At 45.9% G+C, this 14522-nt stretch overlaps 1 protein-coding gene across 1 annotated transcript in view; it reads left to right on the top strand.

Annotated features, from left to right (window-relative positions):
* The window catches only part of CTIF (cap binding complex dependent translation initiation factor), a 258156-nt gene that overhangs the window by 120807 nt on the left and 122827 nt on the right, over positions 1–14522 (top strand). The window contains exon 8 of the mRNA XM_068271884.1: positions 12717–12793. Coding sequence (XP_068127985.1) covers positions 12717–12793 — 77 coding nt within the window. The remainder of the gene's footprint in view (positions 1–12716; positions 12794–14522) is intronic.

The raw sequence follows: 14522 nt of genomic DNA, 5'->3' as shown, positions 1-14522 counted from the left end.
AATTAGGGCCTGATCTGATGGGTAGGTGTGCTAGGGGGTGACAGGAGGTGATTGATGGGTGTCTCAAGGTGTGATTAGAGGGGGGAAATAGATGCAAGCAATGCACTAGCGAGGTGATCAGGGCTGGGGTCTGAGGGTGTTCTGAGGTGTGGGCGGGTGATTGGGTGCCCGCAAGGGGCAGATTAGGGTCTAATCTGATGGGTAACAGTGACAGGTGGTGATAGGGGGTGATTAATTGGGTGATTGATGGGTGTTTAGAGGAGAGAAGAGATGTAAACACTGCACTTGGGAGGTGATCTGATGTCGGATCTGCGGGCGATCTATTGGTGTGGGTGGGTGATCAGATTGCCCGCAAGGGGCAGGTTAGGGGCTGATTGATGGGTGGCAGTGACAGGGGGTGATTGATGGGTGGCAGTGACAGGGGGTGATTGATGGGTGATTGATAGGTGATTGACAGGTGATCAGTGGGTTATTACAGGGAATAACAGATGTAAATATTGCACTGGCGAATTGATAAGGGGGGGGTCTGAGGGCAATCTGAGTGTGTGGGCGGGTGATTGGGTGCCCGCAAGGGGCAGATTAGGGTCTAATCTGATGGGTAACAGTGACAGGTGGTGATAGGGGGTGATTGATGGGTGATTGATGGGTAATTAGTGGGTGTTTAGAGGAGAGAAGAGATGTAAACACTGCACTTGGGAGGTGATCTGATGTCGGATCTGCGGGCGATCTATTGGTGTGGGTGGGTGATCAGATTGCCCGCAAGGGGCAGGTTAGGGGCTGATTGATGGGTGGCAGTGACAGGGGGTGATTGACGGGTGATTGATGGGTGATTGACAGGTGATCAGGGGGGATAGATGCATACAGTACACGGGGGGGGGGGGGTGTCTGGGGAGAATCTGAGGGGTGGGGGGGGGGTGATCAGGAGGGAGTAGGGGGCAGATTAGGGACTAAAAAAAAAAAAATAGCGGTGACAGATAGTGACAGGGAGTGATTGATGGGTGATTAGGGGGGTGACTGGGTGCAAACAGTGGTCTGGGGGGTGGGCAGGGGGGGGTCTGAGGGGTGCTGTGGGCGATCAGGGGGCAGGGGGGGGGGGAAATCAGTGTGCTTGGGTGCAGACTAGGGTGGCTGCAGCCTGCCCTGGTGGTCCCTCGGACACTGGGACCACCAGGGCAGGAGGCAGCCAGTATAATAGGCTTTGTATACATTACGGCCGGCGGGCTACAGCGAACGGGGGGCGGAGCCAGTCCCTGGCGGCTGATCGCGTCACGAATGATGCGATCGCCGCATAGCCACTCCCGCAGCCGCCCCCGCCGATGGGCGCATTGCGGTCGTTTGGGCCTGGACTTTGCCGCCGCCCATCGGCTGGGGGCGGTCGGGAAGTGGTTAAAGGACCTCTGTCGCGAAAGAATTGTAAAATACATGTAAACACACAAATAAGTACATTTCTTCCAGAGTAAAATGAGCTATAAATTACTTTTCTCCTATGTTGATGTCACTTACAGTAGGTAGTAGAAATCTGACATTACCAACAGGTTTTGGGCTAGTCCATCTCTCCATAGGGTATTCTCAGCATGGCCTTTATTCTTTATAAAGATACCCCCTGAAAAGAATTTATACAAAGATGCTAACCAGCCTCCCTTCTCAGTGTACACTTTTTTTGGCAGCTGGACAGACCAACTGTAAAGCAGGAGACATTGGCAGCGCTTCCAAACAGAGGCTGCACCCGAATTGACTACCTGCAATAGATGTGCAGAGCTCCACAATGTGGACTAAAATACACAACTTGCATTCAAACAACTTGCAGGTAGTCAATTCATGTGCAGCCTCTGTTTGGAAGCGCTGCCAATGTCTCCTGCTTTACAAAACTCCTGTAAGTATACCTATGGCTAGCTGCATCCATGTGCTTCAATTTGCATTCAAATTATAGATTAGGACTAGTACATGATTTGCATCTGATTTGCATTCAAGGCATGTATTTAGCCCTTGTGGGGCTCTGCGTGCCTCTGTTGGTCTACAATTCAGTTGCAGCCTATGAGCGCTGTCATTTGTTTGATGTCTGGACAGAGCAACTGCCATTCACTAAGTGCTTTTGAAAATAAACAAAACCATGAGAATTCCCGATGAGGAAATGGGCTAGTCCTTATCCTGTTGGTTCTATTAGATTTCTACTACTTACGGTAAGTGACAGCAGCATAGGAGAAAAATAATGTATGGCTCATTTTATTTTGGAAGAAATGTACTTCTTATGTGTATGTGTTTACATTTATTTAAAATTGTATGATTTTCGCGATACTGGCCCTTTAACCTCCTTGGCGGTAATCCCGAGCTGAGCTCGGGGTATGCCGCCGGAGGTCGCCGCTCAGGCCCTGCTGGGCCGATTCCAATTCTGTAAAAAGCAGCACACGCAGCCGGCACTTTGCCAGCCGCGTGTGCTGCCCGATCGCCGCCGCTCCGCGGCGATCCGCCGCGTGCAGCGGCGAAAGAGGGTCCCCCCAGCCGCCCGAGCCCAGCGCAGCCGGAACAAACAGTTCCGGCCGGCGCTAGGGGCTGGATCGGGCGGCTCTGACGTCAGGACGTCGACTGACGTCCATGACGTCACTCCGCTCGTCGCCATGGCGACGAGGAAAGCGAAACAAGATAGGCCGCTCATTGCGGCCTATCTTGTTACTTTCGATTGCCGGAGGCGATCGAAAGTACGCTTCCGGAGCGCCCTCTAGTGGGCTTTCATGCAGCCAACTTTCAGTTGGCTGCATGAAATATTTTTTTTTTAATTTAAAAAAAACCCTCCCGCAGCCTCCCTGGCAAAATAAATAAACCGCCAGGGAGGTTAAGGCCCCTTTTACTCTTAACCAGTTGCTCTCAGTTATAACTGAAAGAAAACTGATTTTTCAAAATAATGTCCATGTTTCCACTTAACGCGTTTTAAATGAAAGCTTTTTCACAATGCACTGCTATGGAAAAAACACGTACTAACGCACACCAACGCATTAAAGTGGTCTGAAACTCCGACATAACATTCAATAAAATGTGTTTTCCTACTTTGTATTACTCATACAGTTACCATATTTGCTTTTGTGCATAAGTAATATTGTCTGTTTACAAATTACAAGTTTCCAAAGTGTAGTTTATCTTGCCCTGAAAGCTGCCATTTAATTTTATTCAAACTACTTTTTATTATATATTAACATCTTCTAATTAGCTGTTCTGAGTTGTTTGTGTGCTTGAAGCGCAGAGAGCTTCACATAGAGCTCCTTTTCACTTGTTACACTGTGTTTACACACATGTATCAACATTGGAATGCAAACAAAGATACTGTTATCTCCAGTTTGGATGCGGATTGGAAGCTGAATAGCAGGACAAAGTGCTTTGTTTAACCATTTCAGTGATTTTCTGCTAAAAAATAATTCTGGGATAGTAACTTTCAAGCTGCGAGGAATCTTTTAGAGCAAAGTAGAAATGCTGACTTTCCCATGCCCTGCTCGCGGGGAGCCACCGGAAGGGCCGGCCTGCGCTCCTCTTCACGCACAAATGCAGTAACATAGAGCCGCACTTGCACGAGCAGGTCCAGCTTACTGTGCAGGCGCTGCCATACTCGCGCAAGCGCAGCAAGGCCATGCATGAACCTGGAGAGAAGCACGGGCCCGCTTGTGTTGGATGTATTCAGAGGCGTCCGTGAGCAGTAGCAAAGGTCCAGAGGACAGCATGTGAAGCAATTCACAGGATCCAGAGGCTTCCCACTCTCTAGGTAAGTGTGTATTTTTTTAACCCCTGGTTTGCCATTTTAAATAGCGGAAGAACTTGTGTGGCACCCATTCACCTTCACGCGATCTTGTAACAGAACTTCCTGTCCTTTGAGAGTGAGTTTCTCTGCGTCGAGGTGGAGTCTCGGCCAGTGGTAGCTGCCTGATGGGAGGACGCAGCTGTGGTCCTAAGGGTTAATATATATGCAGCTGGAACAAATACAGCCACTCCTGAACTTCCTCAATTACCCAGATCTTTCAGCTTTCGATTGCCAGGTTTCGGAAACATGAGTCACTGTACACGGCGCTGCATGCGAGTTCCTGATCCCTGCTGCAGGATTCCTGCGAAGACCAATCCCCCACCCCCACCCCAGTGCCTACCGCTCAGATGGGACACATTCTGTCTCTTTTACAGCATATTATTTACATTCATTTCTCGCTCTTCAAGGCTTCTAAAACATCTTTCAGCGAGCTAACCTCAGGCAAAAAAGACATGTATAGTTTCCTGTGGTAGAATGCAGGACTTTTTTTTCATTTATTAACATACTCAGTACTGAGCTGCATATTTTAAAGTAGTCTGAAAGTCAGCATTTCAACTTTGCTCTAAATGATTCCTTACAGCTTTAAAGCTACTATCCCAGAGAAAAATTCTAGCAGAACATCACTGAAATGGTTAAACACAGCACTTTGTCCTGCTATTCAGCTTCAAATCCGCATCCAAACTGGAGATAAATGTATCCTTTTTACTTTGTAAACACAAATGTATCAACACTGGAATGTAAACACTCTCTGAGAAGCTGTCTCTGCTTCAGGCACACACAGAGTTCAGAATAGCTCATTAGAAGATTTTCATATATAATAAAAAGCAGTTATAATATAAAAAGAATAAAATGCAAATGGCAGGATTCAGGGCAAGAAAAACTACACTTTGGAAACTTGTAATTTGTATATTACGTGTGCACAAAAGCAAATATGATGCTGAGTGATAAAAAGTTGGAAACACATTTTTACTGAATGTTATGTCCGTTTCAGACCACTTGAGAGGACAATTGAATTGAGAGAGATATGGGGGCTGCCATATTTCCTTTCAAATGATACTAGTTGCCTGGCAGTCCTGCTGATCTATTTGGTTCCAGGCGTGTCTGAATCACACGCCTGGAACAAGCATGCAGCTAATCCAACCAAGATGTCTGTCAGAAACCTCTCTGATCTGCATGCTTGTTCCGGATCTATGGCTAAAAGTATTAGAGAGAGAGAATCAGCAGGACAGCCAGGTAACTGGTATTGCTTAAAGAGACTCTGAAGCGAGAATAAATCTCGCTTCAGAGCTCATAGTTAGCAGGGGCATGTGTGCCCCTGCTAAATCGCCGCTATCGCGCCGCTAAATGGGAGTCCTTTACCCCAACCCCCCCCCCCCGCAATAGTTGGTCGTAAAATGGGTCGTATATTTCCTCTTCCTGGAGGCAGGGCTAACGGCTGCAGCCCCGCCTCCAGTCGCGTCTATCAGCGACGCATCGCCGCCTCTCCCCCGCCCCTCTCAGTGAAGGAAGACTGAGAGGGGCGGGGAGAGGCGGAGATGCGCGCTGACAGACGCGCGTGGGGCAGGGCTGTGGCGGTTAGCCCTACCCCAACCAGGAAGCGCTCCCCCGCATTACGGAGGGGATTTGGGGGATCAGGGACCCCCGTTAAGCCGCGGGATAGCAGCGGTTTAGCAGGGGCACACATGCTCCTGCTAACTATGAGGTCTGAAGCGAGATTTATTCTCGCTTCAGACTCTCTTTAAAAGGAAATAAATATGGCAGCCTCCATATACCTTTCACTTCTGGTGTTCTTTAAAGCGGACCTGAACTCAGAACAACCTCTGCTCTAAAAGATAAGCAACAGCATAATAACCGTTAATACATAACCTGCAATAAATCTGCGCTGTGTCTACTTCCTGCTTTCATAGAAGCAGGCATAGGGTTAACATGCTGCATTTACAAATTAGTCAGCTGATACGGCTGAGAGATCAAATTACACTTGTGATTAGTCACAGATGAGGGGGAATAAGACAGGCTAAACTCTCTAAATACACACAGGGGGCATTTCTCTAGCTTTTCCTTCTGTCCTGTGCAAGAGATCAAGTCCACTTGAAGTTTTATAGCTGACCCTTTAGTGACCTGGTGTGGCCGGCAGAGATGGTCAGTAAGATGCAATTCACTTCAACTTGCATGTAAGTGATTTGTAGCCTGAATCAATCTTTCACTTCCTGCTTAAAATTTTCGTCCCTATTTCAAGCTGCACTCGTTTTACATGAACTCTGCATGCAAGTTGGAATGATTGTCCGCTCAGGGACCGTCCCCAGCGACCTGGAGGCTGCCAGGGCAGTGACTGCTGACCCACGCCATTCAGAACTACAGGAGGGTTCAGATGGAAATAGGTCCGTGTTCTCTCCAGGCCCTTTTAGCTGGGTGCTCCACCCGGCTAGTTTTTGTGAGCACCCGGCTGTCATCGGCTCACCTCCTCCTATGCCGTAAGCAGAGTTGTGCAGAGAAGCGCCAGCCCTGCATTCTCATCTCGCCCCACCCAGCTTCTTTTTCATGCCACCCGACTGGAAAAAAATTCTGGGGAGAACACCGTAGGTTTTAGTTCAGAGGCAAATTCTTAATTGAATTGGGGGAAAAGAAGGGGGGGGGGGTTCTGAAATAATGAGGAATTTGAAACAACACAAGACTTTTTTTTTGCATGTTCAATAAGCCTTTTTAATGAGCTGTTTTTGTCCCGGGTCCAGAGTTTTGTATGGTAAGTAGAAGCAGATCCTTTCATGTTGTAAGTGTTGCCTTCTCTTCCTGCGGCGGGCCTTTTTTGTATTGCCGGATGATCTGTTAAACGTGGTGCTCTGCGAGCGCGTCTTCGGCGTAATTGCTTTTTCATTATTTGGCAGCCTCATCAGAGGCCGCAGAGGATTTTGCAATCAGGGGATGCGAGTTCGGAAAGTCAGGAGAGATGCAGCGCGTGCCTGACGTGGACGGCGAAACAGCCGCTGCACTCTTCACCCCCCTCTGAACTCTGCGACACTCGGACTGCACAGCGGCGGTAATGAGGCGGAGATCTTCTAACTGGCACTTTCTGGCCACATAGGACCCATTTCCAGTTAGGGCGTATTCGCATTGTGATAATCTGCATTACTGCTGAAAGAGGAACTGTCGCGAAAATCTTACAATTTAAAGAAAACCTGAACTGAAAATTAAATAACAAATAAACAAGCATACACAGGTCATACTTACCTCCTGTGTAGTCTACTCCTCATCTCTTTCTCCTCTCCTGTGTCCCATTTGTCCACTATGATCAATAGAATTCTCTATCCGCCATTTTGAATATGGCCATTACCCCATAACAGCTTTCTGGTGAGCACACTGTTAAACTGTAGCAGCGCCCACTTGAGCCATAGGGAAACATGGACATGACCTGGCACATCAGTTGTCCTCTCAGCTATAACTAACAGTAACTGATATGTAACTGACAGCAACTGATATATTTCAGTTCTCACAAAATGTCAGGACTGGAAGGGATCGTTGTCGGAAGAAAATGCTGAGCTTCTGAGAGGAACTGATGGCAAGGTAACTATGTAATGTTCATTTGAAGTTACCTCATGTGTTTATTTTAAATATTTTTACTCAGTACAGGTTCCCTTTAAAACACATACAAATAAGAAGTACATTTCTCCCAGAGTAAAATGAGACATAAATTACTTTTCTCCTATGTTGCTGTCACAGTAAGTAGTAGAAATCTGACATTACTGACAGGTTTTGGGCTAGTCCATCTCTTAATGGGGGGTTCTCAGCATGGCCTTTATTCTTTATAAAGACCCTCCCTGAAAATGATTATGGTGCTGGACAGCCTCCCTGCTTGCTGCACACTATTTTGGCAGTTGGACAGAGCAACTGCCATTCACTAAGTGCTTTTAAAAATAAAGAAAACTCTGAGAACCCCCCCTCCCCCCTTCCATGAGAAGATGGGCTAGTCCAAAATCTGTCGGTAATGTCCTGTTTCTACTACCTACTGTAAGAGACAGCAACATAGGAAAAAAAGTAATTTATGGCTCATTTTTCTCTGGGAGAAATGTACTTATTATTTCTATGTGTTTTGAATTTTAAGATTTTAGTGACAGTTCCTCTTGAAATCAGTGTCCATGTAATAGTTTCCATTGAATGCGTTTTTTTTTTTTTTGTTTTTTTTTTTGTAGTCCTCTCTTATCCGGAAAAAAAAAATTTGAACAGCTTGCTGTAGATTTTCACTTCTTGCAGCTGTATCCTATGTAATGATGTTGAATTACACTAGATGCGTGTACAAATTTGTATACAAAAATGGATGCAAAATGTAATATCCTTGTACAAACTTGACCTTAAAGTGGACTCTTGCACAGGACGGAAGGAAAACATAGAAATGCACCCTGTATGTATTTAGAGAGTGTAGCCTGCCTAATTCCCCCTCATCTGTGACTAATCACAACTGTAATTTGATCTCTCAGCTTTGTCAGCTCTGGAATCTCAGCAGAGCGGCTAATTTGTAAACACAGGATGTTAACCCTACGTCTGCTTCCATGAGAGCAGGAAGTAGACACATTGCAGATTTATTGCAGGATTTGTATCAGCTGTAACAAAGAAATGTTTTTTGTTTAAAGCTTATTATGCTGTTGATTATTTTTTAGAGCAGAGAGAAAGTTCTGAGTTCAGGTCCGCTTTAGTATAGTGAACAGAAGAATGCTATATTATGTGTGTGTCAAATAGGGGTTATTGTCCATTTTTCATGGAAAAATCACTAGGCGGCAGTCTTGCCATACGGCATTTATTACTCCTCCCACTACTTGCTGGCGATATGCAGTGCCCAACTTGTCCCTAGCCCGGGCACCCCTGTAAGATAAGATAGATGGATACCTCTAAAGGTGCCCACAAAATTGACGGGATTGATCAGAAAATTGGATCGGTTTCATTCATCTGATTGGATTGGTTAGGAGACTTCTGTCTGTTAGTGGTCCCAAACGATCATTTCCAGTCCTTCATGCCAATAATCGCTCGTAAATGATTGGTCGGCAAATTTTTTTTCCAGCAAGGCTTGGTGTACAGGGGCGCCAGAGTAGAATAAAAACGTTTCAAAACCGTCTAAAAGAGGGGGATGTTCAGGCGGAGTTATCTCCCTCGCAAATATAAAACTCAATTGAGTCACAATAGATCAATACAAAAATGTTATTAAACTCCACTTAGTGCAACGCGTTTCGCAGGTGTGGTCCCGCTTCTTCAGGCAAACAGGAGTATAAATCAATGGGCCTAAATGCAGAAGTGAGCGCCTCTGTCAAATTGGTGTCTAGTTAGTGGTCGCTTTAAGGTACCCTGGCCACACCCTCCAGGAGCCCCTTCTCCACACCACACACCCCTAGCTGAGTCAGAAAACCTTTATTTCGTAGAAAAATAGATATATTTACACAGATCTGTACATCTTTTCTGAAAGAGGGACAAGTGAGGGAGAAAGAGGGACCGAGGGATTTGGTTCCTAGAAAGAGACTGACCATGCGAAAAAGTGACAGTTGAGAGGTACCACATCATTTATATGTCCGTACAGGAAGTAAGGCACAGCACCATGGTTACCTCACAGGAGCCTATAGGCACAGATGTCCTGGCAACTTAGACTCCGCCCTCCATGAACCTACCAACCCCAGCCGAACCACAATGCAAGTGTGCTGCCTGCCCCAGCTGTCACTTCTCCCTTACTTCCCCTGCCCATTACTTACTTCCCCTGCCCATTACAGGTACAGGTGCCCCTTATGGTGCGCATACACGATATAATAAAAACGTACGATTTTCCCGTTTATTCGATCTAAATGATGGAATCGAATGAAAGTTGAAAATATTCGATCAAGAAATTCGAACGATTATCCCGTTTTTTAGAGAAAAATCTGATCAGACATGCTTGGGAAAAACGGAATATCCGACTAAATGATCTAATCAGGAAAAAAATGATTGTACCATGTATGGTCACCTTTAGTATCGCCAGAAGAACCCTCGATATTAAAGGGAACCTAAACTGAGAAGGATATGGATTTTCCCTTTTAAAATAATACCAGTTGCCTGACTCTCCTGCTGATCCTGTGTCTCTAATACTTTTAGCCACAGCCCCTGAACAAGCATGCAGATCAGGTGCTCTGGCTGAAGTCAGACTGGATTAGCTGCATGCTTGTTTCAGGTGTGTGATTCAGCCACTATTGCAGCCACAGGGATGAGCAGGACTGCCAGGCAACTGGTATAGTTTAAAAGGAAACATCCATATCCCTCTCAGTTTAGGTTCCCTTTAAGTAGCTAGAGGTGTTCCCAAGCACTAGGTAGACAGAGGAACCTCAGTATTAAGTAGCTAGTGGTGCCCCTGACTGAAGGGCCACCTCTTATAAGGCAGGAGGGAGGCGTCCAGGGAGGGCAGTGAGCCGATTTTCCATCATCAGGCGCCTGTAGGCATGTGCCTACAGTGCCTTATGGTAAATCCGGCCCTGACCATGGTGGTGAGTGCCACATCTATGCATGAACAGCCAGTGTTGCCAGTGATGTGTGTGGGTGTGTACACGCGTGTGCTCCTTTGCAGTGGTAATTGGGTGAAAACATTAGCAGCTCTTTTCTCACTTCGAAGTGGAAATAATTCAGAATTTCATCTCTGCTCTAAAAGTTTAGTCACAACATCATACCCTTTACAGACAAAAAAGGACTTTGTCACAATTTATGGAAATCCTAAAAAAACACTGAAGTTTAGAACTTGATTTCACTTTGCATGGAGCACTGAGCACTGTTAAAGCGTACCTGTAGGGGAAAAATAACTGCCCCAAATGATTACTCACCTTGGGAGAGACAAGCCTCTCAGGTATGTCAAACCGGTCCTACGAGGGCCGAGGTCCTCACACATTTTTGATACAGCTCAAATGAATTGTTGTGTCTGAATCAGGAAAGGTGTGGTCCATCGGGTAGAACACATTCCTTTCTCAGTCCATCCTAAACACTGGCATGGATCTGGCCCTCCAGGCCTGGAGTTCAACACATGTGCTATAGATCCTCCAGAAGATTCCCCCATCCTTCTCCACTGGGCCGTTCCAGCGCTGTTCCTTCTGTAAAACAGTCAAGCTTGCGCAGTAGCATGGACCCACTCGAGCTTTAGAGGAAGTAGTCCGATTGGGTCTAGGTTACCGCTTGTGCTCCAGCTTTCTGTGCGGTAGCACAGACTCTATTCAGGCTCAGCTGTTTTTGCTGAAGCCCAAGCGAGTTCATGCTACTGCGCAGGTGTAGTGTGGCCACGCCCCGCCGCTTCAGAGTTCCCTGCTGCTGCTAAGTACCAATTAGACACTTCTAATTCATTCTTATCAACTGCGGATAGTAACTACCTAATTAGACGCTTTGATCTGGCTAAACAGAAATAGAACACCTAGCAGTGGATTTTTTCCAACGACTATGGGCTGGTGCACCCCAGAGCGGTTCTGGAGCATTTTAAAAACTCCTGCAGAGGAAAACCGCTTGAAAGTGAATGGGATGGTTCACACCAGAGCAGTTCATTTTTCCCCCAAACACAAACTGCTGTCCTGCAGCATTTTTTAGATTTCTGAGGCGTTTCTGCCTCGGTGTTAAAGCATAGGAAAGTGGAAACCGCTCTGGAAAACCGCTAGATCAGAGCGGTTTTCCAGGCGTTTTTGTTACAGAAGCTGTTCAGTAACAGATTTTACTGTAACAATATTTGTAATCTTTTACACAAAAACGCTCCAAAAAACGCTAGTCATGTTTAGAAAACGTCTCTAAACATGCCTAGAATCACTCTGAAAATCTGCTTTAAAAACCTCTAGAGGTTTTTGGTGTGCACTGGGCCTATATGTGGAATAAAGACTTTTCATTGTGCGTTGTGCAAGAGTTCAGGTTTGCTTTAGACACCTGGATGAATCCACTGATTCACATAAACCTTAGACACTCCCACATCACAGCCTCCATTAGGAACCCTGTGGAATAACTGTCTTAGGGCTCTTTTCCACTATGAAATGCGATCACGATTGCGATCGCGATTCCGATCGCGATCGCAATCGCGTTTCAATTTCCACCATGCGATTGCGATTGCGATTGAGCTACTATACTCATAGTCCAGCTCAATCGCATACAAAACGCGGCAGGACAACGATTGCGCTTTGACCAAAATCGCATCGCAATCGGATCGCACTAATGGAAATTGCTGCTGCAGTTTCCATTAGTTTAATCTACCCTGCGATTTGCGATCAGAAGCAAATCGCAAATCGCAGGCTAGTGGAAAAAGGCCCTTACTGCTTACAAAACAATACAAGCTGCTTCAATAAAGTTTCCTACTAATCCCTGCAGTGTATGGAGCTGAGCTGAACAGGCAGACTTATTTTTCTCTCTCACTGTAAGTGATAAATGTTCCAGAAGTGAGACTACCTTGACAGCGGCAGAACTTTAGCAGAAGAAAAAAAATAAATGTTTTGAAATGTTTCACACAATGAAGTTATATAACTGTATAGTGAGCCTGGTCCTGCGTTCACCTTGGATTCTTGGAATCTGAATACAATCTCTCGAGTAACGTATTGGGCGATTGTGTCTAAATGCGACAATCACTGTGGCGTGTGCGTAATCCAGCCGGGGGGCCATGCTGTCTCCGCGCACAACTCCCACGCACACAGCCGAGGCTCTATACAGGTGCATTCTCTACACTGCATTGTGTGTGGACCATGATGGCCCCTGAGGTAAACAGACCTCGGCTGTGACTGAGGTTACCTTGGCGATGCATTCAGTCGCCGTCCTCACAGGATCTGTCTATACGGGTGACCTTGGACTTCCTGCTGCTGAATGGTGAAGAGTTTGTTTTCCTCGTTGTGAAAGTTAGAGCGTCTTAATCTTGCTATCCTCAGGAGCAGGTTGCAAAGTTTTACCGAAGAATAATGGCTTCTTGATTCTGTTATTTCAGGGATATCACCCGCAGCCCCACGACGCAGAGATCGCACACACCAAAAGGTTATTTAGGAGGAGAAGAAATGACAGACGGTAAGAGACGAGCCTTCCTTATTCCTTTTTTTTTTTTTTTTTTTCCCACGTTCTTCAGCTTCCTCAAAGCATTTTAGCTCATTAGCAGACAATATTTAGAGGCACATTTTTTTTATTTATTTTTTACATTTCCCTGTTTCTAATTAGTACTACTGTAATGTGTATTTATGGCCACTTGTCACTAGGGGGCAGTGTGAGACCATAACAGAGGACTTCTGCCTTCATTTTTTTTATATTTTCTGCTAGTAGAGACAGACCAAAGCATTCCAAGAATTGACAGCACAAAGAGTTCTGCTGACTTGAGGTAAAAAACAGTGCACTTATCTCAAACGAGATAACTCTATTGAAGCTGCTAATGGAATAACATTCAGTTTACTGTAGTGTTAGGGATGCTTGATCCTTCCACTTCTGCTCTGGTCTCCATTGGTGTCCCTTGGGAAACTATATTGGAGATGTCTATTTTCTGTGCGGAGTCCAGAAAAGTTGTTCCAGGATGGGACTTCTGCAACGGTCACTACTGCAACGGTCTAAACTGTACCTAAAGATCAGTGTTTCTCAATATTATTACAGCATGTACCCCTTTATTAAAGTGGGTTGAAACTCCCTATTAACCTGCCTGGCGTTCTATTAAGATCGCCAGGCAGGCTGCGGGAGGGTTTTTTTTGAATAAAAAAAAACTATTTCATGCAGCCAACTGAAAGTTGGCTGCATGAAAGCCCACTAGAGGGCGCTCCGGAGGCGTTCTTCCGATCGCCTCCGGCGCCCAGAATAAACAAGGAAGGCCGCAATGAGCGGCCTTCCTTGTTTTGCTTATATCGTCGCCATAGCGACGAGCGGAGTGACGTCATCGACGTCAGCCGACGTCCTGACGTCAGCCGCCTCCGATCCAGCCCTTAGCGCTGGCCGGAACTTTTCGTTCCGGCTACGCTGGGCTCAGGCGGCTGGGGGGGACCCTCTTTCGCCGCTGCTCGCGGCGGATCGCCGCAGAGCGGCGGCGATCAGGCAGCACACGCGGCTGGCAAAGTGCCGGCTGCGTGTGCTGCACTTTATTTGAGCCAAATCGGCCCAGCAGGGCCTGAGCGGCAGGCTCCGGCGGTACTGGACGAGCTGAGCTCGTCCAGACCGCCCAGCAGGTTAACTGAAAAAATGAAATAAAGATCATCCAATGAGTAATTAGCTTACCTATTATGTTGTTTGTAGAGTTTACTGTCAGATTTAGGAGTAATGTGGTATGAAATATATAAAATAACATTTCTGCTGGTTGCCATCTTTACTATTCTCTGTGATGCCAAAAAAGACATCACTTCTGCCCTTTTTTATTTATTTATTTATTTTTAACCCAGCTTAGTCAACTTTCCCTCCCTACTGCCACAGCTTGCTGTCCCTCCCACAGCAAATATCAGCTAGATGGCAGTTATGTAACTATGTAAACTCTTTAAAGGGGGGAGGGGTTCAATTACCTTCTGGTCATAGTGTCCTTATTTTATCCGAAATAGGATGTTTTGTGAATGTTGAGGTAAGTTTGATACTGTAGCTAAGACAAAGGGCTTATTTTCTACTGCTTTGTTGCCTTGTTTCATACACAAGCTTTCACTGTAGTTAAAGAGACAATGAAGCGAAAAAAAAATTATGATATTATGATTTGTATGTGTAGTACAGCTAAGAAATAAAACATTAAGATCAGATACATCAGTCTAATTGTTTCCAGTACAGGAAGAGTTAAGAAACT

Source organism: Hyperolius riggenbachi, chromosome 1, assembly GCF_040937935.1.
Source record: "Hyperolius riggenbachi isolate aHypRig1 chromosome 1, aHypRig1.pri, whole genome shotgun sequence".
Classification (NCBI taxonomy): Eukaryota; Metazoa; Chordata; class Amphibia; order Anura; family Hyperoliidae; genus Hyperolius; species Hyperolius riggenbachi.
Note: the sequence above shows the minus strand (reverse complement) of the source record. Positions and strands in the feature narration are given on the sequence as shown.